The sequence below is a fragment of the Artemia franciscana genome, chromosome 7 (assembly GCF_032884065.1).
Source record: "Artemia franciscana chromosome 7, ASM3288406v1, whole genome shotgun sequence".
In the NCBI taxonomy this organism is placed as follows: Eukaryota; Metazoa; Arthropoda; class Branchiopoda; order Anostraca; family Artemiidae; genus Artemia; species Artemia franciscana.
This window is the reverse complement of record NC_088869.1, coordinates 58,395,024-58,419,802: the sequence shown is the minus strand read 5'-3', so window position 1 is coordinate 58,419,802 and position 24,779 is coordinate 58,395,024. Positions and strand designations below refer to the sequence as shown.

The window sequence follows — 24,779 nt, the reverse complement described above, 5'->3', positions numbered from 1 at the left end:
TTGTTTAAAATCCCGACCAGATCTGGTGATATTGGGGGGAGTTCGAGGGGGAAACTAAAAATCTTGGAAAACGCTTAGAGTGGAGAGATCGGGATGAAACTTGGTGGGTAGAATAAGCAAATGTCGTAGGGATTCGGATCGTACTGGATCCACTTTCTTTCGTGGAGTTAGGAGGGGTCGACTGCTTTGGTGAGTTTGGGGCTTCTTGATGTGCTAGGACGATGAAATTTTGTAGGCTTGTCAGGGACCTGTACAAACTGACTTGATAAAGCCTTTTTCCCCAATCCGACAATCTGGGGGGGGGGCTGAAGGGAGAGGACAAAATGAGTTATTTTTAACTTACGTGTGGCTGATCGTATCTTAATGAATTTTGATATTTAGAAGGACCTCGTGTCTCAGAGCTCTTGTTTTAAATCCCGACCGGCATTAAGCCTCTGGTTTTCCTTTTAAATCAGTCTATTGATTCTTAGAATTTCGCTAGAGCTTATTCCATATGAGCTCTTGACTCCTCCGACCTCGTCACGAGTGCCATATGAGCTCATAGCTGTTATTTTTAAATAATGCTTAAAAATCCTGCGGCCCCTTCATGGAAATTGTCCTCAGTCATGTCAAATTCCTCCATGGAAAGATCCTCCCGCAACACTCCCTCCCCCCGACACCCCTTTAACATGAAAAAAGCCTCCCTGAAAACGTCTGTACACGACCCAATAACCATTACTATATGTAAACAATGGTCAAAGTTTGTAACTTGCAGCCCCTCCCCAGGGGATTTTGGAGGATTAAGGCTTCCTGAAAGACATAATTATTAGGTTTTTCGATTATTATTTATTATGATAATTTGTGGCAAGTTTTACGCTTGAAAGATTATGTGAATTTATTTCTGACCATTTTTGGTTTAATTGAGCTTTTTACCTCTCTTTGAAAAATTTAGATTTTTGGAAAAAGTCTTCTAAATTAGTCATAAGAAACAAGATATATGAAGCAATTTTATTCTGTATTGCACTTGTAATATTCGTTACACCCATGATGTAATATTCGGCTCCTTGAAAATGACATACACATTTATGCTAAAGTTTTTGTTTTTTTAAATGTTAAAATTAACCTTTTATTGGAAGGAGCATGGTCAAGGGAGGGATATATTAGAAAGAAAACAAAAACTAACCTTCAAGATTGTTGGTTTTAGTTAGGTCAGTGTTTTATTTTCTTTCTTTTTTTGAGCGCTGACGACGACTTGGCGTACTTCTTTGTTGAAATATCTGCTTCTTTTTGTTTTTTCCCTCTTCTGGTTTTCTCCCCGTTTGGTATTTTAATTGTTTGTACATTTTAATTTCATATATAGCCAGTGTTACCTCAGAATGTATTTCAGTCTAATTACCAAGTGAGTTTTAGAAGGTTTTCTTTTTGTATCTTCAATTATCGTGAAGACTTTTTTAGTTTTTAATCCTTTTCCTTTCTATAATAAGTGCTTTTTTTACTAATTTCCAAAGTCTTCTTTTCTTAATCAGCTTTTAAAAAAGGAAAAAACAACCTTGTTAGACATTTTCTTCTAAGTGTAGTAGTTACTTAGCTCTTTTTTGAGAAACCATTTAATTGTAGTTTTTCTTTCAGTTTTTTTGGTGAATTTTTCAAATTGAAGATGGTGACAATTGAAAATGCTAATTTTTGCATATCTGAATTGCTCAAGTCTCGCACTGAGGAACACCTCGAATGCCTTTGCAAATTCATTTCCACAATTGGGAAAACTTATGAAAAAGAATATGATGCCAAAGTAAGTTTATCATTGTATATGGGAGATAAAAAAAAAAATTATCAAATTTGTGTTATTCATAACTTCTAAGCGTGCACAAGCACTGACGGAGTAACTCCTTCAAATGAAGAAGATAAAAGATGAAATGGTTTTATGTTATTTTAAGAACTATTTTTGCCGGCAAACATTGCCAAACTTGCATTGCCAAGGTTGAAGAAATTTCTTTATAAATTATTTTGTTTAAAAGAATTAAGTCTATTAAGTAAAAAAAAACAGTTTTGTGTGTTAGTCATTCCCTCAGTTAAAAAAACAATTTATTTTATAAACCTATTTATTTAACCCACTCAATAGAATAGAATAGAATAGGAATAGAATAGGTTTTATTTGCACAATCTCTCGTAGTCATAAAACTAAATGGCGCTTGTGCTTACAAAAAAGAAAAAAGGATTAAATCAAACGACAAAAAAAATCAGAAGACAAATAGTTTAAAATCAACAATTGTTATACTTTGATACAAAGAAAGGGATGAATGAGTTGGAAAAACGATTTGTGCGTGAAGGAGGTGCTGCTAATCTGTCAAATTTCTTCAACCTAGTACTTCGATGTTTCACTAAAACTGGTGGTAGTATCGATCTGTATTTATCACTTCTGAGAAGATATTGGCCAAATTCAAGGATCAAACTGAGACGACGCTCTTGAAGAGAGGGAATTTGTAAAGTGGATAATGCTAACTTATATTCGGTAAAAGCATCGCACAATATTACTTTGACTGCTCTTTTTTGTATTGACTCAAGCTGGTCACTTAGGTAAATAGTGTTATTGACTTGTGGGCCCCATACGGGACATGCATACTCTAAAATTGGTCGAATGTAAGTAAGATAGGCTATCCTTAGTTGTGTCACTGAAAAACCAAATCGACGCATTAGTATAAGTGTCCGCATCGCACTATTTGCCTTTTTGATAATTGTATCGACATGGAGGCTGAAAGAGCAGTCGATGCTAAACTTGACACCAAGCACTACTGCCGAAGATTCACTAGGATAAGGAGGAGGAGGGCACACAAAGTCTCTCTTCAGGGGATTAAAGCGAAGGATTTTAGTCTTTCCTTCGTTGATTTGGAGGCTGTTCGCAGTACATTCATCTTTGAAGTTGTTGATTATTTCGTTACAGAATTGGGGGACAGCCTCAGACTTCTCAACAATGTACTTCAGTAGGACTGACAAGTCGTCCACATACTTAAATCTTTCTTCATAGCCGGAAAGGATGAAATTTATCACTGCCAAAAACAGTAGACTAGCGAGCCTAGTACCTTGTGGGGCTCCGCATGTAAGCTCGACCCATTCGGAGTCGGTATCTCCTGGGAAAAGACTGTAAACGCACTGATAGCGGGCCTGTAAAAAATTGATCACTAAAAGGAGAATATGTTTTTGCGCACCCATGGTGCGTAGATTTGTGATAGCAACGGAATGGCGAATAAGATCAAAAGCCTTTCGGTAGTCTACGAGGAGAAGGTCGACTATAGCACTTCCTCGGTCGAGCCACTCGACAATGAGATGGTACATCCGTACTAAATAAACAGTTGTGCTGCTGCCTCTTAAGCATCCATACTGATACGGGTCTAGATGTGCAAAGACCTGTGACATAAGTTTGCGGTAAATAAACGTTTCTGCAACTTTAGAAAGGTTCGGAGTTATTGATATAGGCCGGAGTTGATCACAAGATTTTGGACACCTTACTTTTGGAATAACGCGGACATATGCTCTTTTCCAAGCACTAGGGAATACTTGCTGAAGGAAACATTGGTTGATTATAGAAGAGAGTGGCTTAGCGAGAAAAATGGCGAATTCACGTAACAGCTTTACTGGAAGCTCACCTGGGTAGGACGCACAGTTCGCTTTCAGTCTTAGGAGTTCCTTATAAACAGTGAATTCAGAGACCTCACATACGTCCTCAATCTCTGCACCAGCAATGATAGTATCAATTTCTGATTTGGTGATTGATGGAAATAAGGTACAAATGTCAGCAAAAAAAGAATTGACTTCATTAGCTGAGGTTAAGGTACCGTCCTCTTTGAGGAGCCTTAGATCTCTGAGTGTTGTCTTACCGGTAAGTCTTTTTACTGAGGAATGCCATTTGTGGGGGTCTATTGTGAGTAAGGGAGTAATTTTATCCCTCACATACTGCCTCTTGGCACGCTTGTTCAGTTTAACAATATGATTACGCAACTTGGCTGAAGCTACGGTATCACCAGCGATATGAAGGCGACAACGGGTTTTTATTAAATTCTTTAGATCATTGGTTATCCACGGTTTATCAGTGTCACTCACAGTAATGACTTTTACGGGAAAACAAGTCTGAAATTGCTCCTGAAGCAGAGTATTCAGCTTATTGACTTTAATATTAATATCCTGTTCAGAGCAAATGTCCTCAAACTGATAATTACTGATCCAGCGACCAAATGTAGATATCGAGTCCTCAGTAAGTGGTCGCACTGTATATTTGACTCGTTTTGGCTTCAGAATTGCCGAACTGGCTTCCCAGAAGATGATAAAGTGATCAGAATTCAGAGGGGGTCCTAGGGATCTCGGTGCGTAATAAAAGTCTGTCAAGTTTGTAAAAATCAAGTCAAGTATGCTGCCACTTTGATGGGTAGGTATTGTAACGGCTTGTCGCAAATCTAAAATATTTGAAACCCATTGCCTATTAGTTTGATTGAAGTCTCCGGCAATAACAAAGCCAGGAGAGACATGCTTGCGGCGCATTTTGTCTACGAAAAACTGAATGTGTTCAATCAAGTCTTTCCTGTTTTTAGCATTTTCAGGATAATAGACCGAAGCAACAATTAAACATGAAAATCTTTTTGATAAACGTGCAGGTTTGAATTCGGTCCATAATATTTCGTGGTCGAAGTCAAAAGGCTCACTTAACAGCCTTGAGGATAGGTCATTACGAACATAAAGTCCAACGCCTCCTCCTCGACGATTCAAGCCACGATCGTGACGCGTATTAAAGTAGCTTGCGTAACCTTTGATGCGCGCCGATTCGTCAGAAGTGTCCCAACATTCGCTTATTATTATTATTGAGGCGTTGTTCTGCCTGGCAATAACTTCAAGTGCATCAGTTTTGCTGTTCAAAGATCCAGCGTTACACACAAGTATATTTGGCAACTTACTTTTAGCTAAAGGACGTTCGGGCTTAAGAACGGGCGGGCTATCCTGGATGGGGCACAAGGGAGTTTCGTCAAATCTCTTCAGACTCGGTATTTTAGGTGCTCTGGATATCTTGATTTTCACCAGGTTTCGCTCAAACACTTGTTTTGGCGAAGAACAATAGTCACGGCTTGTCACTAGTACCGAAATAGCACACCCCGTACGCCTTTTCTATTTTTCAATCTTCTGTTGCCAAGGCGTCAATGCTAGATGAAAGTAATAATAAGAAGAGTTAAGCTTCTCTTTTCCGTTCTGCTTTCTAACTTTCTCCTCTCTGTTCTCCCTTTTTCAAATAAAGTAGTTGAAGCTAGATGAACGTAATGAAGGAAAAGTTAACATTTTGCCGAATGAGTTGGCTGTTATTCTTTCAAAGTATAACATTTTCTATCCAGAAAAATGTCAAATATTAGATTGAACTTCATTTCATTATTTGTGGTACCATGTTTCAACCGGCCTAAATAGGTGTAGTTTTGCTGGACTTAAAAAAATTAATCTTAAAGCTCCCTTTTTGGCCTTGGTTTAATTTTATGCTGGACTATTTTATATGAGTAGGTGTCAGTGTGACGGCCCAATCCAGAACTCTAGTTGGCTAGGACTGGGTCGTTCCTATGCTCTAGATAAAAGATTCGCTATGATCAGCACTAAAACTAACTTTATTGTAAAAGTTCAATACTAGTATTTTTAAACATTCATTAATATTTATGATGCACTATTTTCAAGTACGTGTATGATATTGTATAGAGATATTGTCAAACTTTCTAAAGCTAAGGGTGATTCCTATCGGATGTAAAGAGTTAGTAGGGCACCCTGAGGGGTCTTAGAGCCTCAAACCCGTCTTGAAATCTTTAGCTTATAATTTCCTGTATTATTTATAATCCCCACATTCTTTGTTCCTTTTCAAATTCATATTGAAATTCAGTCTTTTATATGGGGAGAATTGATTTTTGTTTTCATCTTTTTTCTTCTTTTTTTTACAAGAAAGTAGAATTACAGTGTGAAACCAAAGAGTTGTGGTTTCAATTTACCCTCAAAGCTTTAAATACTATATTTTTTTTCTCTTCATGTCGTTTCCATTAGGTTTAAGATATTCTACAGCTTTGTACGTAAATTTATATGATTTTGTATGTTTTTTTCTCTCTTGTTTTCTTTTATTTTCTCGCAAGTGTCTTTGTTGATTTGCTATGATTAAAAATAACTAAAGAATAACATAGTTTTAAGTTTTTTTTCAAATGATTGCATCTAACATATTTTGAATTTGCCCAACGTCTAAATTTCTTCTATTTGTCTGAAACTAGGAATATGAAGGACTTATAAATTATACTTTGTAAATTTTGAATGACTTAATACTACGTGACTATATTTTTGTTTTATAGAGTTTTTTTCTTCTATCTATTCTGTTTTGGCATCTTTTTATCTATGTTTCATTCCTTCCATATCACCATGGTTCACAATGACCAAAGAATAGGGCTTTGTTTTCTTTTATTATTTTATTACATCTAAAAATTTTGAATTAGTCTAATGCCTGAATAATTTGTCTAAGTGAATACATTAAGAATTTTAAGGACTGCTTTTCTGAAATTCATAAACAGTCAAAGGAAAATATAAAAAAGTTGTTTCTTTCATTCTGGTGGTTTTTCTCTACTGCTGCTTTTTTGGTGCTGCATTGTCACTAAATACGAAAATGGTTTTTGGAAAATTGAAAAAATTTTGGAAAATTGGGTTTTGGAAAATTTGGATTTTTGAAAAATTCCAAAAATAGGAAAAAAATAGAAATGAGTTTTTTGTATTTTATATATCTGTTCTTTTATCTTCTTGCCATTTCTGAAAAACTTGCTGTTCTGAGTAAAATACATCTAATGAAAGGGGGTTAAACGCCAAAAATATTGCCCATGCTTTATTTGGGCAATCAGTCTATGCCTAAAGAAAGAAAAGAACTTTTGTCAGTTTCATCCTAGTTTTGACTTTGTGAGGAATTTGAATTATTACTACTTTTAGGAATGAAGATTTCCAACGAAATAAAAATTGTTAATACTACTGAAGCATTTTTATGAATAATCGTTCGAGGATGTTGAGTGGGTTGGGGGAGGGATTGTTCTGCTCTGTGGATGTAAACATATATATTAACTAAATAACTTAAAAAACTATAAACTGTACTTTATATTTAGTTCAAAAGAGCAGCTGTTGAAGCTAAAAGTTCAGGGAAGCAAATGCACATACAGCTGACAAAGCTCGATGTATATCTTGACGAAATGAGAAAATTGAGCCAGAGTGAAGATTTGTCGTCTGGTATTCGATTGATGTTGATGGAAGTTCTTGATCTAAAGCGAAATCGGTGGGTTCCACACCGGGAAGGAGAAAAACCAAAGACAATCGTGGAAATTCGTGGTAGGTTGCAAAAAGAAAAACTCGAGAAAAAATCATCTTTGCAAGAAAATATTACCAAACAACCTCAGATGAGATACAACCTCCGTCGCAAAGGCGAGATGGTGGACGAAGCAACGAAAGCAAAAAATCTAGTAAGTCTTTTGAGACAGCCATATTGTTAAAAATAGTTCAAAAGTCAGATAACAAAACTCCGGTGTCGGCAAAACCCCCCAGGCCCCGTGGGCATACTTTGTAAGCTATGCGCTGGCGGCATATGTGGCTCTTATAGAAAAGATGGTCGTATTAACTTCATAGAGGGCTGATTTATTTGGAGAGTGAAAGTTCTAGTTCATTTTTAAGAGTCAAAAGAGACCCGAGGGCAACTAGCCTCCCTTTCCCCATGCCCTTTTCCCCCCAAACCCATCCGATAAAAATTTTGATATAGAAATTTTGTTAAAAATAGTTCAAAGGTCAGATACCAAAAACTCAAATGTCGACATAACATCTCATGACCCTGGGGCAGGTGTTGTAAGTTATGCCCTGGGGATATATATAGTTCTTATGGAAGGGATGCTCCTATAAACTACAGAGGGGGCTCGTTCGATTGGAAATTAAAAGTTCTAGTTCACTTTTTAAAAGTCAGTAGTGATCGGAGGGCAGTTAGCCTCCCCCACGCCCTTTTTTCCCAAATACATCAGAAAAAAATCCGGTATCGACACAATCTCCCGGGTCTTGGGGGCAGCCGTTTTGAATTTTACCCTTGGGTGCAAATATGGCTCTTATAGAAGAGATGCTCGTATAAACTTCAGAGAGAGCTCATTTGATTGGACATTAAAGTCCTAGTTCACTTTTTCAGAATCAAAACAGATCGGAGAGTAACTAGCCCTCCCCCCCCCCACGCCGATAAAATTTTGAGATAGCCATTTTATTAAAAATAGTTCAAACGTCAGATATTAAAATCCTGGGGTCGACACAGAATACCAGGGCCCGGGTGCAGTCGTAAGTTTTGCCCTACGGTATATACGGTTCTTATGGAAGTGATGCTCGTGTAAACTTTAGAGAGGGACCGTTGAATTGGAAATCGAAAGTTCTAGTTCACTTTCTAAGAGTCAAAAGTGATGAGAGGGTAGATACCCCTTCCCCGCGCCCTTTTCCCCCAAAAGTACCAGATTAAAATTTAGAGATAAGTATGTTGTTAAAAATTGTTCAAGGTCAGATATCAAAAGCTACGGTGTCGACACAACCCCCCAGGGCCCTGGGCAGGCAATGTAACTTATGCCCTGGGGGCACATATTGTTCTTATGGAAGGGAGGGCTTATTTGGTTAAAAAAAAACTGAAAGTTCTAATTCACCTTTTAAGAGTCAAAAGAGATCCGAGCACAACTAGGCCCCCCCCCCCCCTCCACCACGCCCTTTTTTCCCAAACCCATCAGGTAGAAATTTTGAAATAGCCATTTTTTTTAGAATAGTTCCAACATCAGATAACAAAAGTCCAGTGTCGATACAACCCCCCAGGGCCCGATGTAAAAGTAGCAATGCATTCCCTGGGGTCATATTTGGTTCTTATGGAAGGGATGCTCAGATAAACTTCAGAGAGTGCTCATTTTATTAGAAGTTGAAAGTTCTAGTTTAGTTTTTAAGACTCAGAAGTGATCGAAGGGCAGCTTCCCATGCCCAACACCCTTTTTTCCCCAAATGCATCAGACAAAATTTTGAGATAACCATTTTGTTAAAAATAGCTCAAACATCAGATATTAAAACAGTCGTTGTACGTTGCAGTCGTTGTAAGTTATGCCCCATGGTATATATGGCTCTTATGGAATTGATGCTCGTAGAGGATCAATCATAAACTTCAGAGAGGAACCATTGAATTGGAAATCGAAAATTCTAGTTAACTATTTTAAGAGTCAAAAGTGATCAGAGGGCAGATACCCCCTCCCACGCCCTTTTTCCCCAAAAGTACTAGATTAAAATTTAGAGATAACCATATTGTTAAATGTGGCTCAAAGGCCAGATAACAAAAACTCCAGTGTCGACACAACCCCCCAGGGCCCTGGGCAGGCATTTTAAGTTATGCCCTGGGGGCACATATGGTTCTTACTGAATGGAGGGCTCATTTGATTTAAAAAAAACGGAAAGTTCTAATTCACATTTTAAGAGTCAAAAGAGATCCGATGGCAACTAGCCCCCTCCCCCTCCACGTCCTTTTTTCCCAAACCCATCCGATAAAAGTTTTGACGCAGCCATTTTTTTTAAATAGTTCCAAAATCAGATAACAAAAACTCCAGTGTCGACACAACCCCCCAGGGCTCAAGGGTAGAAGCAATTTATGCCCTGGGGTCATATATGGTTCTTATGGAAGGGATGCTCAGATAAACTTCAGAGAGTGCTCATTTGATCGGAAGTTGAAACTACTAGTCTAGTTTTTAAGAGTTAAAAGTGATCCAAGGGCAGCTACTCCTGCCCAACGCCCTTTTTTCCCCAAATGCATCAGATAAAATTTTTAGATAGCCATTTTGTTACAAATGGTTCAAAGTTCTGATAACAAAAACTCAGGTATCGACACAACCATCCAGGGTCCCGGGGCAGGCATTGCCTTTGGGGCATATATAGTTCTTATGGAAGGAATGCTCATGTGAACTTCAGAGAGGGCTCATTTATTTGGAAAGTGAAATGTCTAGTCTACTTTTTAAGAATCAAAAGGAATCAGAGGGCAACTACCCCCCCCCCCCCACACCTTTATTTCTTCGAATCTATCAAATAATATTTTGAGATAGCCATTTTGTGAAAAATAGTTAAAAGGTCAGATAACAAAAACCCCCAGGGCGTGGGGGCAGGCGTTGTTTACTTTAATACTGAGATTTAGTGATATGCCTGGCAATCTCAATTTCAGGTGCAAGGGCTGTTAGTTCTGTAAGTTGTTTATTGATGCTTTGATGCCTTGTTCACTTTGATGTTTTCTTTACTTGTTTTTTTTTTACGTTGGTATTGATACTTTGATGCTAGTTTTGATACTTTGATGAATATTTGATGTTTAAAAAAACTTTTATTTTGAAATAAGGAATTTTGTTAAAACTTCGTATTCAAAAACGAATAAAATTAATTTAAAAAAAAAGGAAGAAATTTTCCAAAGAAAAGTAAAGGCCATATTAAACTTAACATCAGCAGATACAAATACCTGATAAAACTCAAACTCTAAACGACCAGAAATTACTATTAAAGAATAAAGGAAACCCAAAAGGAACAGAAATTAAATAAACAATCATAGCAATAAAAATTCAACAAGTACTAAAATAAAAAATGAATAAATTTTAAAGCGATTAATGCTTAAATTGAATATGCAAATCAAGCTTAAGACGGAAAAAATATTTTGCTATTGAAGTATAAATGACACCCAAAACGAACAAAAATTAAATAAACAATCAATGCAAATAAACTTACAATAGATACTAATATAAATGCGTAAATAAATCTTCGAGTGAAACCTAAATTGAATATGCAAATCAAGCTTGAAACGAACAAAAATTGCTACAAACAAGAATTTGGATATCGCCCCCTTCTCTCTTTGTAAAAGTCTGAAGCCTATTGTGTCACTGGCGCTTTACTGAAAACGGATTATATTACAAATATTTTCTTTTGCACTTAATAGTGAAAATAGACATAAAAATTTGTAAATTTTTGAACTTATGAATTTGAAATTTGAATTTTCTGTAAAATTTTGAACTGATCACCTTTCAGCAATTAATATTATTATATATCAAATATTCAGTTTAACTTATTAGTTCTTTCTAGACATCTTATTGTTCAAGACGAATATAGTTTCGCTACAAACAAGAGTTTGGATACAACCCCCTTCCTTAACTTTAAAAACCTAAAGCCTACTGTGCCATTGCCGCTTCACTGAAAATGAATTTTATTGCAAATAATTTCTTTTCTAGTTATTACAGCTTTGAAAATGAAAATAAAAATTACAGTGAAATAAAATGTTGAACTGATGATCTTTCCACAATTAACATAATTAAATATCGAATATTCAGTTTGATTTTTCTTGTACTTTTCAAGACTGTTCAAGACACATATAGTTTTCATTAAAGCGCCAACGACGCAGTATGTTTTAGACTTTTTAAGTGAGAGAAGGAAGCGATACCCAAACTTATGTTTGTAGTGATTTTTGTTCGTTTCAAGTCTTGATTTCCATATTCAATTTAAGTTTCACTCGTTTTAAGACTTATTTATTCATTTATATTAGTATCTATTGTATGTTTGTTTGCATTGGTTGTTCATTTAATTTCTGTTCGTTTTGGGTTTCATTTATACTTTAATAGCAAAATATTTTTTTTCGTTTTAAGCTTCATCTGCATATTCAGTTTAAGCATTACTTGCTTCAATTTTATTTATTCATTTATATAAGGGCTTGTTGCATGTTTCTTTGCTATTATTGTTTATTTAATTTCTGTTCCTTTTGGGTTTCATTTATTCTTTAATAGTGATTTCTGGTCGTTTTGAGTTTGAACGGGTATTTGTATCTGCTGATCTTAAGTTCAATATGGCCTTTACTTTTCTTTGAAAAACCTTCTTTTCGGAAAGTTTTTTTGTAAATTAATCAGTAAAAATCACGAATTTATATGAGAAGAACTAGCCTTGGGGTTTCTTGAAATTACTCTTTATAAAGAAAATGTGAATTAAAGGTTAACTGTAAGAGTGTAATTTACCTCTTTTTTTACCTAAAAGAATATATAAAGATATTTTATCTGTTAAAGATAGGGTTTCTTATTAGATATAATTTAATTTAATAAATGAAGATATTCAAATCTAGAATTTATTTAAAAATAAATCATAATATAAATAAAATGTTAGAATACAAGAAACAATTAGTTTTACATAAAACGAATAAATCTAATAAAATTAAACATCAGACATAATCTAAATAGATAAAATAAATGAAATATAAGACTAGAGTGTTTGATTATATATTAGATAGACATTATAAAATAGATGATAATAAATATTTTACCTTTAGAGTATAGAAAGAATGGTAATGAAATGTATTACAAGACTATTAATAAAAATGTAAAGAACATTTTTACCTCTTGTTTAGCGGTTTCAGTATTGTAAAACATCCAAACATATCTTCTGAGATTTATCATTCTTTACTGATTTGAATTCGTCAGAGGTGTTGGTAGGGCTCATGTAGGGCCTAGATCCCTTCTTGAGCCCCATGAATCCTATTAATTTTACTCAATCAATATGTTTCACTCCCCATTCTCCCAACGTTTTTATTTATGTTTTCTTCCAATTAATACCTTCTTGAAATTCATTTTCTTTACAAACGAGTTCTACTAACCAATATAAACAAGATCCGCTCTCAAATGGTTACACTGGGATATTAAGATCCTTGCTCCGGCTACAATAGCTCATATAGTAAAAATTCAAGGTGCAATAACCACTTCAAAAAATGTGTTTCTTATATATATGCTGTCACATTCTACTTCCACAAATGCAAATCTAGAGCAGTGATATGCTTTGCACCATCCAATTCTTATTTTGTCGCTTCTATACTATCCCCTCGTTACGAAGCCATCTATCTGAATAAATGTGTTCAAATAATCAATTTAAAAAAAAAACCTTTTTCGTGTAAGAGATTAGTAACTCCCCATTGTAATATTATGTTTACCCACAAAAAATATTACCTGTACTTATATATTTATTTATCATGGGATTGTTATACCCAAAGTGCTGTTAATTAAGAAAACAGTTGAACTAAAAATCAAAAAAACTATTCAATAAAACTAATTCGTACCTTAATCTAAAAATACAACTTTATAACATCAAGCGAGATATCTAAAATAAGTTTAGCTTGTAAGTCAGTATTCAAGGGAGGGGTTAGTTGGTTTGAACCCCTCTGAAATGTTTGTCTGACTCGTAAGAAATATTACAATGCTTAAAACCACATTTTTGTGCCTTTTTTCAAGTTTTTTGTAAACCTCCCCTCTTTTGAAGAAAAATCCTGTATAGTTCTGTGATAGCTCGTAATGTGAATGGTAGCAACAAGACAGCCGTATGCGAAAACTGTAGGTCGTTAGAGTAATAATTACTTTTCTCCTGCTTTCTCGAGCTTTCGAGAACCAAAATTAGTCCATCAGAATCAGATTTTTTATTTTGACTCATCGAATCCCAGTGTTAAGTTTGGTGAAACAATGAAGAACCAAAAGGTTATAATGAAGAGCTGGTGGTACCTTTTCTTGTCTTCGTAAATTGTGATTTTTTTAATTGATTTTACTTTCACATAGTATTGTATTTTTAATACATATCCTTGTTGTTTGTTTCTTGACTATAGATAACCATGAGATAAATACTCCGAATCGATTCTTAAAATCAGAGAGACAAGGCCAAGGAGAGAATATTGATGAAAGTTGTCTTAAAATTCCTCACCTCAAAGAATCAGTGCTGAATGAAGAAGAAGTCCTCAATCTTTCAAGTATTAGGACCAGTGCATCTAAGAGTGGGATTGTTCCAACTAAATCTGCCTTGTCAAAGAGTGACATCAGGGCTAGTAGTTTGTACCAGACAAAAGTCAAGGTAGTACATGTTCTCTAGTTAATTTAGGTAGCATTGTGGTATCACCTGCAACAGTGAAATAATTCCTTTTCCATAAATATTAAGGATCTTTCTTTTTTGATAACCCGAAAATTTTTTGTCAAAGAAAATATTTCTAAGGCCCTGACTTGTGGGGCTTTTTTGTATTTTCATCTGAAAAATGTGCCGAATAGTTGACATTCACTGTTTTCATCAGAAAACTTGACCGTTTGTGAACATCAAGGTTTAGATGGGGCTAAAGTGGGCAAATTTGTAATTTTATCAGCATTTTTATCTACCTGTCTAACTGCCCGGTTTAGATTGGCCTCAAAATAAACATTGATTACCATACCCAAGGATTAAAAAGAAGAAATGTAACAAATTACTTTTAAAATCAGAATTTACACATCTGACTGTGTTTATATTTCATTCATTTAACTTACAATTGCTTTATCACCCACAGTTATTAGAAATTTTTTTTTGTTACTATTTTGTTTTGGCAATAACAGAATAAATTTTGGAAAATATCTGGCTCACAATTTGAGGTAAAATTACAAATTTAAATTACACAGTAACACTTGGGTTCAAATTATTCAGATAACAATATTAATTTATGTTTGATTGTCACCCAAGCAGATTCACTGCTTTTTTGCTAGTGCGCAGAGTGGCTACTGAAAATTTGACTCCTAAGTTTATTTCAAGGCTTATATAGTCTGCCTCTACATTTCAAATAGTTCGTGGTAACGAACTGTAGTAAGGAGCGACCCGGCTCAATAGTAACCGAAACTCTAAAAATGGAAATTTGATACCAATAGTTACATCAAAAGAATCGCATTTTAATGCTGATTTTAAATATATAAGTTTCATCAAGTTTATTTTTACCCATCAAAAGTTACGAGCCAGAGAAAATTTGCCTTATTTTAGAAAATAGGAGGAACACCCCTTTGAAGTCATAGAATCTTAACGAAAATCACAACATCGCATTCAGTGTATCAGAGAACACTGTAGAAGTTTCAAGCTCCTATCTACAAAAATGTGGATATTCTTATTTTTGCCAGAAAACCGATCACGGGTGCGTGTTTATTTGTTTGTTTGTTTTTTGTTGTTTTTTTTTTCTTTTTCCCATTGGTGATCGTATCGACCCATTGGTCCTAGTAACAAGAGGGCTCATTCTAACGGGAATTAAAAGCTCTAGTGCCCTTTTTAAGTGACCAGAAAATTGGAGGGCGCCTAGGCCCCCTCCCAAGCTCATTTTATTCCCCAAAGTCACCGAACCAAAATTCTGAGATAGCCATTTTATTCACCATAGTCGAAAAACCTAATAACTATGTCCTTGGGGACGACTTACTCCCTCACAATCCCCGTGGGAGGGGCTGCAAGTTACAAACTTTGACTAATGTTTACATATAGTAATGGTTATTGGGAAGCTCACAGACGTTTTCAGGGGGATTTTTTTGATTTGGGGGTGGGGAGAAGTTGAGAGGGGGGTTACGTGGAAGGATCTTTCTATGGAGGAATTTGTCATGGGGGAAGAGAATTTCAATGAAGGGGCACAGGATTTTCTAGCATTATTTAAAAAAACAATGAAAAAATAAATATAAAAGTTTTTCAACTGAAAGTAAGGAGCAGCATTAAAATTTTAAACGAACAGAAATTATGACGCATATGATGGGTTCACTTTCTCGTAATACCTCGCTCTTTATGCTAAAGCAGTTTTAGTAATTTCAACCATTTATTCTAGGGCCTTTGTGATTCAGGGGTCATTCTTAAGGAATTGGGACAAAATTTCAGCTTTAATTTAAAGAGCGAGGTATTGACGAGGGGGTGAACCCCTCCATACACGTAATAAAAACATACGAATATAGAAGTTTGTTACGCAAGTTAATCCGTTATTTATGTATATTTTTTACTAGTGAAAACGTTCGTAAAAAATTAAAAGTTCTAGTTGCCTTTTTAAATAATCAAAAAATTGGAGGGCAACGAGGCCTCCTTCCCCGCTCCTTTTTTCTCAAAATCTTTCGATTAAAACTATGAGAAAGCCATTTAGCCAAAAAAAATTAATATGCTGTTTTAATTATTTATAGGAGGAGAGCCAAAATCAAAACATGCATTAATTCAAAAACGTTCAGAAATTAAATAAAAATAACAAGTTTTTTAACTGAAAGTAAGGAGTGACATTAAAACTTAAAACGAGCAGAAATTACTCTGTATATGAATGGGGCTTTTCCTCCTCAATGCCCCGCTCTTTACGCTAAAGTTTTTTACTGTTTTGATTAGGTTTGATTACTTGTTTTGATTTTACTGTTGATTAGGTTCTCACATTCAGGTTGTAACATCGTATTTTTAGCTGTACAAAATTTTCAGCTTTCTTCCCGCATCATGGAAATCCGGGCAAAAGAGCATTCACTGTATTTGTCCTTTTCATAAGGATGTTTCACACCACTGAGATATTTTCAACTTTCCATCAGAACACAAATATATATATTTTGATCAGATATAACACAAAATAACAGGACTAAAAAATGAAAGTATCAGCAGATATTCTTTGGTCAGAACGACAGAAGGGTAGACTGATGAGCATAGATTGAGCCTTAATAGCAGCCGATATGCAAATATTGTGCAGTTGTTGCATGAATGCAAGTAACTTAAATGTCGCACATCAGCCCTGCACATTCAGCTTCAAATTCTAATCCATCCTCATATTCTGCACCAGGGTTATTCTGGCTGTTTATAAGACCCATGCTAATAATTTCGTCGTAAACTGAGGCAACTCTTTTCCCTTCTGACCTCAGCTTGTCAAAAGAAACTTTCTCTATCTATGTAAAGTTTCGAGGGGCCGACTCAGGCATTTCACCTCGACACACGAAGCTAAATGTGATGGGCCTCAAGAAACATATGTTGGAAATAAGCTGTTCGTTGTCTGAAAATCGTTTTCTCTGACGGGTTGTTATATGTTCAATTACTAACCAGAACACTTCGACTCGAAATTGCTGTCCTGGATCTTCAGGTTGAGAATCTTGCCATTTCTCCCGGCATGTACTTTTTCTTGGAAACGCATCAAGCTGGTACCTCTGAGCTAATTTCAAGGTCCAATGAAGTAATCTCTAGAAGGTCCTGGATTTTTGACACGAACTTGGAGGCGTTTTCTTTGACGCTTCGAAGGAAATGCTCTCTAGATCCTTTCTTGCTTCATAAACTATGTTCCAGGCCGTTAACCCAATCGTTTTGTCTGGAGATTCCATTAATGAGGGCCAATGACTTCAAATACATCAAGAAACAGTGAACGGTTAGAATTGTTCTGTACTCCGTAAGCTTACTCATTAGTGAGTCGGCTTCGTATGAAGCTTTTGAGTCGAAAGAACTGCTGTTCTCCACTGAAGACAATACATGCACAGCATCGAAGTAAAGGAAAATACCTAAGAAGTGACTTCTCTTTTGCCCACCGACAAGTTTCACCGATTTTATGTGACCTTTTCAACTTCGACTGTCCTTCCTTTGTGTTCTCTACTTATTATCGCCCCAGGCCCATTTGTTTGTGTGACTCAGCAAAGAAACATGAAATTCTATTCATGGTGCCGAACTGATATCTTGCCTCTGCTGCATTGCAATAATCAACGATACAAAGGTTTAGAACACACTTTAGCACCAGATGTAAACCGATTCTGGAAAGCGGTTTTTAATGTGGGTACGTAGTCCGTTAAATTCACCCCTCTTGTTAGAAGCACCGTCAAACGATTCCCCAACAATATTTTCGTATTTACGTCCATGCTCTTTGATCTTGGCTAGTAGAAGATTGTTCATACCCATGCTGAATGAATCTTGGACGGGTGCCACATCAAAGAACCGTTCGAGAATTTCTTAGTCTTTCACATGTCTTAAACGATAGAAGTCTGGTCCATGGCCCCAGCGTCCCGAGTTTTGTCCATTTGGTTGCTGTACCTATTTTGGGATGTTTTTTTTATAAGGTTTATACCCGGGATTGTTAGAAGCTCAAGCCTCTCCTGGTCGCCGTGTGCTCTAAAAGGTGATCCTTGTCTCCCCAGCAGCTTCATGACCTCGAAAACGAGATTCAGTTCTTTAATGTTTTTTATGATCTGGTCTCTCCGTTTACTCGCCAAAGTGCTGTTTATGTACCATCAAATGTATCGGCAATTTTCAGCTTGAGCGTATGCTTGAGCGTATGCTTGAGCTGCAGGGTATATGCTTGTGCGATGTGACCTTTCAAATTTTCATGTTCCTCGATATTCCTATGGGCATGCATAAAATTGGTGAACCCAGCAACAAACTGCAACTTTTCGTTGGAAAATGCGATACATATGCTGCAAAGAATTGATTTTACTTTCTGTTCTCTATTTTCAAGAGTAACCCAGGATCGTGAGACGGAACCAGGGGTAAGTTTCCTGTATTGAATCGAAGCCAAGTCAAAGCTAGGTTTTTCTATTAGATGCCGTGTAGGCTGGAACGGATGTGACCTCGTGAAATTTAATTTCTCGGCTAGTATCGAATTCGGCAGTAAAGAGTAGGAAATAAACACGCTTACTGGCAAAATTGGTTCACCATCAGCTAGCCTTGCGTCCAACTCATCACTTCTAGTTTGGTTCAGAAATGACGTAGATTCCTCCACTACTGGTTCCACTGGTCCGGAAAGCATCACAATATTTGATGGTGTTGGCTCACCCTCTAACGAAACTGGTTTGATGTTGTTTGCTTCTTCAATGTGGTCAAAAAAATGGAACATAAGCACAAGAACACCCAGGCACACAAGAAGCCAAGGTAGGATGAAGTTCTCTAGACTTCTGTAAAAAGTTGCATGGCGCTGAAGCCAGAACACTAAATCTCGGTTCAAATTCACTTTTAGACCATCCGCCAACAAAATCAGGTTTTGTCTATGTTTAATGATCGGACAGGGTTTTGCCCCAATCCAAGGATTGTGAAAGAATACGATCCAATCATTGGCCTTTGGTTTTATGAAAGCAAAACCTAAAAAAAAAATGGCTGAAGAAAAAACAATGCTGCCTTTTTAGGCGTCGCGTGGCCAGGCGTAATCTTCTAAGACTGAAAAAAAAACATAAAAACTTAAAAGTTAAATGGAGGCAACAATAACGTACCAACAACAACAATAACCGTGCCAATAGAAATGATATAATGGAAGCAGCCTCAATAGATTGACAGGATTTTTTATTTCAAAATCTGCCACCAAGTCATTAACAGTGACAGTCCTGCGAAAAAATGCTTAGAATCTAAGACCAACTTTAAAAAACTTCGAATCCTTTCCCACAAGAAAAAAAAATGGCAAAAACTTTACTGACCTTAGTTGTCCGTATAAACGGTATTATTGTCGGAAAGTTTTTTTTCTTCGCTTCAGTGTCTCAACTTTTTCATCAATCAAGTCGTCCATCTTCTTAAAAGTTTAAAACTGGTGAACACGATAGCCGAAATTTTGCAATTTTTCTAAGTTAAAATCCTTTTACTTCGGAAAATAAGATAAATTTATTATTTAAAACTTTCCATTAGAACACCTTGATGCTCCATAAGGCTGTGTACCGTCTCTCCTACTAGCCTGTAACCGAACCGGGCATACACTTGTAACCGAAACAAACAAGAATCCAACTTCTGAGTTAAGTGACAACCTGTGGGTTATATTTTTCAGATTTCAACCAAGGAAAGATCCTTTTAATAGCAGCATTCTTGTCTTCCTCGGGCAGGATGCTGATATCTACCCTAAATCTGTACGTAGGCCTGCAATAACACAGCCAAAATAATGTCAAGCGGATTTTATTATTGAATATTATGTCGACTGCACACTTGTACGTAGAAAAAAAAATATAAACGACCGGCCCAAAACCGAACGGTCCAGGGGGCAAATTGCCCCCATGCCCCCGGTCCTGTCCGCCTCTGGGAACGAACAACCGTTCCATTAGTATTATAGTTCATGTTTTATGTTGACAAAAAAAAAACACTATTAAGAAGGAAGAGAGGATTCAAAAAGAAAATGTGAATAATCTTCTAAGATTTGTTGAATAGAATTTAATAAATGGTTCACTTCTATAACATAACATAAATAGAATCTTAACGAAAATCGCACCATCAGATTCAGCGTATCAGAGAACCCTACTATAGAAGTTTCAAGCTCCTATCTACAAAAATGTGGAATTTTGCCTAGAATGTCGCGTGAGGGCTCATTTTAACGGAAATTAAAAGTTATAGTGCCCCTTTTTAAGTGACCAAAAAAATTGAAGGGTACCTAAGCCCCCTCCCACGCACATTTTTTCCCCAAAGTCACCAGATCATAATTCTGGGATAGCCTTTCTGTTGAGCTTAATCGAAAACCTAATAAATATGTCTGTGAGGACGAATTAATCCCCCACAGTCCCCGGGGGAGGGGCTGCAAGTTACTAACTTTGACCATTTTTTACATATAGTAATGGTTATTATGAAATGTACAGACGTTTTCAGGGGGACTTTTTTGCATTAGAGTGGGGGTGGGTCGGGGAGAGGAGGTTAACTGGGAGTATCTTTCCATGGAGGAATTTATCATGAGGGAAGAGAATTTCCATGAAGGGGGTGCAGGATTTTCTAGCATTATTAAAAAAAAAAAACAATGAAAAAATATTTTTTTTTCGACTGGAAGTAATGAGTAGCATTAAAACTTAAAAAAAAACATAAGATATTATGTATATAAGGGGGTTCGTCTCCTCCAAAATACCTTTATTTTTAGTAATTTCAACTATTTATTCTACGACCTTTGTGATTCAGGGGTCATTCTTAAAGATTTGTTATAAAATTCAAGCTTTAGTGTAAAGAGTGAGGTATTGACGAGGGGGCAAACCCCCTCATATATGCCATAAAAATACACAAATATAGAAGTTAGTTAAGTAAGTTGACTCATAAGGTACGTATGTTTATTACTAACAAAAACGTTCGTACTAAAAATTAAAAAATCTAGTTGCATTTTTAAGTAACCGACAATTGGAGGGTAACTAGGCCTTCTCCTCCACCTCTTTTTTATCAAAATCGTCTGATAAAAACTAGTAGAAAGTCATGTAGCAAAAAAAACAATAATATGCAAATATAGTTTTAATTATTCATGTGCAGTGAACCAAAATCACAACATGCATTAATTCAAAAACGTTCAGAAATTAAATTAAAAAAAAACTAGTTTTTTTAAACTCCAAGTAAGGAGTGACATTAAAACTTAAAACGAACAGAAATTATTCCGTATATGAAAGGGGTTCTCCCCCTCCACAACGCCTCTCTCTCTTTACGCTAAAGTTTTTTTTATTGTTTTAAAAAGTAGAGTTGTGACAAAGAGTCAAACTTTAGCGCAAAGAGCAGGTGTTGCGGAGGGGACAACCCCTTTCATATACAGAATCATTTCGGTTTGTTTTCAGTTTTAATGTCGCTCCTTACTTGCAGTTAAAAAACTTCTTTTGTTATTTAATTAGCTCGAAAGAGTTTCAAGTAACACTTGAATGTTTTATCAGTCATTTTCAGCAATTCATGTTACTTGACTCTTCCTGTCTTGTTTGGTACTAACTTTGAGCAGACGGGGATGTGTTCAAGACCAGAAATCAAATGATGTCCATGTGCATAAAGAAAAATTGTTGGTTTCCGGTCTATTTTTTTCAATCTTGTACTTTCTTAAGGCGTTTTAGTGTCCAACCAGGGAACCACAACTACTTCTTGCAATTGTTATTTGAGTTATCAAATTTATTATTAAAGTCGACAATTTTGTAGCTATTAATTAAATGTTCACAGTTACAGTTAATATAATTAGCCTTCACAGTTAGTTATTGCTTATCTTATGCAGTCCTCTACTGAGTCTAAATCTACAAAAAAAGGATTTATGCACCAAAATTTACAAGTCAAATTAATTATTATTATTAAACTAAAATTGTTGAAATCTATCTTTATATAACAAGATACGGGTATATCTAAACCGTAGTTTGTATTTATTCGTTTTCTTTACAGTCGTTTTGTATTTGATTTGCCTGTATACAGGGCTGTCACAAAACTGTTTTAGCCTTGTCCTTCATGTCTAAGTGTGTTAATTCAGTGTATAGCCTTGAACATTCTTGTTGATATGTCTCTTAATTACAGAATTTTGAGATAGCTATTGCACAGAAACTGAAATTGGAAACACTTATGCATGACCATCCTAAAAAAACAGTCAATGATGTAATGAAAACACTCATTGGTTTCAAAATGATCGATGCCGAAAAAAAGCTTGATGTTCTGGTTCACATCCTGTATGTCAAGGTAGGTTTTTCTTTGCCTTATTTTGAAACATAAATTCAAATTGATGAAAAAACAGTCAATGATGTAATGAAAACACTCATTGGTTTCAAAATGATCGATGCCGAAAAGAAGCTTGATGTTCTGGTTCACATCCTGTATGTCAAGGTAGGTTTTTCTTTGCCTTATTTTGAAACATAAATTCAAATTGATGAAAAAACAGTCAATGATGTAATGAAAACACTCATTGGTTTCAAAATTATCGATGCCGAAAAGAAGCTTGATGTTCTGGTTCACATCCTGTATGTCAAGGTAGGTTTTTCTTTGCCTTATTTTGAAACATAAATTCAAATTGATGAAAGCACAGTCAATGATGTAATGAAAACACTCATTGGTTTCAAAATGATCGATGCCGAAAAGAAGCTTGATGTTCTGGTTCACATCCTGTATGTCAAGGTAGGTTTTTCTTTGCCTTATTTTGAAACATAAATTCAAATTGATGAAAAAACAGTCAATGATGTAATGAAAACACTCATTGGTTTCAAAATGATCGATGCCGAAAAGAAGCTTGATATTCTGGTTCACATCCTGTATCTCAAGGTAGGTTTTTCTTGATAATGAATGAATGAATGAACTTTATTACCCGTAAAGTATAAAAAACACAAAGTACGGAGTATTATAAATAAATAAACAAAAACAAATACGATAAACAGCGAAGAAATACAAAATTCAAACTAACAAAAGACAATATGGATTAATCAACCAGTATCAATATGGAAAAAAGGCTGCAGAGGGTCATAAACGTGAATAAAGTTGACAGTCTTTTTACATAAATCATCACTGGAAGACCGAATCCGAGAAGGCACATCTACTAAACCAAATCGAGCAATTATTTTTTTGTTTCGGTGTCATCTAGGAAGCCGGAGGAGGAATTTGCAATATCTGGAATAAGCCGTACGTAGAGTATGTCGATCTTTCTTACGAAACAGATGAGCCATGCCTGATAAAAACAAAAGCACAGGGGCGCAATAAGCGTTATAAATCATGCACAAACTGTTGCGGTTGTAACGGCTTTTGTTTGGGGATATTTTTCCGTAAGCGACGCGTAGGTTTTTCACGGCTTGATTCACTAGGGATGAACAGGTAGCGGAAAGTGTTGGGCCGAATCACAGACCAAGCCAACTAACTAAAGAAGAACATGGTAGAACTGCAGTCCCAGTAACGAATGGAGCGACCGCATAAGGGCTATTAAAACAAATAAACTCGCATTTAGACGCATTAACTGACAGTCCAATCTTAGATAGTTCATTGGTTAATATAGTAAAATTAGAAAGCAATCCACGGCGAGTCCGGGCAACAAGAAGAACGTCATCTGCATATGCAATAGAAGACAAACCAGTATTACCGTAAAAAACAGAACTTCTAAGGGGACGCAGGCACGATGCAAGCACGCATTTAGATATACTAGGAGACAATACGGCACCTTGCCGAACTCCCTTATTAATTTTTACCGGGTCAGATATTTGGCCATTCCAGGTAAGATGAATTTTAGACTTTGAATACCAAGAAGACAATAAACTTAGTACGGAAGGATTAACACCTGAAGACGCAAGGGAAAATAGAGCCTGAGAGTGCACAATATTGTCGAAAGCTCCAGAAATATCAACAGTAAGACAGTATAAAGACATTTTTGCTTTTACGGCATCTTTCATGAGTCAGCTTAAAACATGATGTGCATGGGAGCAACCGAAACTTTTCCGAAAACCAAATTGAAAAGGCGTAAAATCACAATTCGACTCAATTTCTGGTAGTAACAGATGTTCAAGCAACTTATTTAAGAAACACGATACTGTAATGGGACGATAATTCATACATGATGTAGAGCCCTTGCCTCGCTTTTGAATAGACGTTACACGGCCACAAAGGAAACTATCAGGAACAAGCGACTGTGCTAAGCAAGACTGGAAAAATATTTGTAAATGGTTAAGTAGAGCAGGACAATCATAAGCAAAAAATCGGTAAGAAAGGCCGTCACCATCAAGGCTATTTGAATGCTTAATTTTTCTTAAAGCCCGGCGAATTTCAGATATTGCTACAGGCTGGACATGAGCCTGCAGGAGACGGTATGGTAAAAGCGGTTTAAGCAACTTATAATAAAAAGACTGAAGAAAACTATTAAATACACTGAACACACGCTTATAATGATCAACAAAATTAGCTAGCTGGAGACAAGATAGGGTAGATGGGGAACATTTCTCACTATTAATAACCTTATTCCAGGAGGCCTTATCGGTGGGGCCTGGCCATGCATTCAAGCGTGCCCTCTTCAAACTGGCCTTATATTCAAGTTTACACTTTTGTTTCACAGAGAAAACAGCTCCGGAAGATGGTCGGTCACATGATATCCACATACGTAGTCAAAATTTGGCTTTTTGCTTAGCACGTTTTACTTCAGGATCAACGTTCCAATTAGGCTTTCTTGTACCAATCCTAACTTTATCCACAGGCACTGCAGCTTTGGAAGCTGATTTAAGGCAATGGACGATTTGACAATAATAGAAATTTAGGTCAACTGTACTTGAAGGCGAGGAAACTGACGTTTGCAGCAGGTGATATGGCACTTTTATGGTCGAGAGTAAAGCAGTTAG

The 24,779-nt window shown here is 36.1% G+C and overlaps 1 protein-coding gene across 1 annotated transcript in view; it reads left to right on the top strand.

Moving 5' to 3' along the window:
* Nucleotides 1-24,779, top strand: part of LOC136029535 (uncharacterized) — a 327,964-nt gene that overhangs the window by 230,261 nt on the left and 72,924 nt on the right. The window contains exons 15-18 of the mRNA XM_065708005.1: nt 1,609-1,768; nt 7,122-7,472; nt 13,658-13,899; nt 21,997-22,155. Of these exons, the coding sequence (XP_065564077.1) occupies nt 1,609-1,768; nt 7,122-7,472; nt 13,658-13,672 (526 nt within the window). The 3' untranslated portion in view covers nt 13,673-13,899; nt 21,997-22,155. The remainder of the gene's footprint in view (nt 1-1,608; nt 1,769-7,121; nt 7,473-13,657; nt 13,900-21,996; nt 22,156-24,779) is intronic.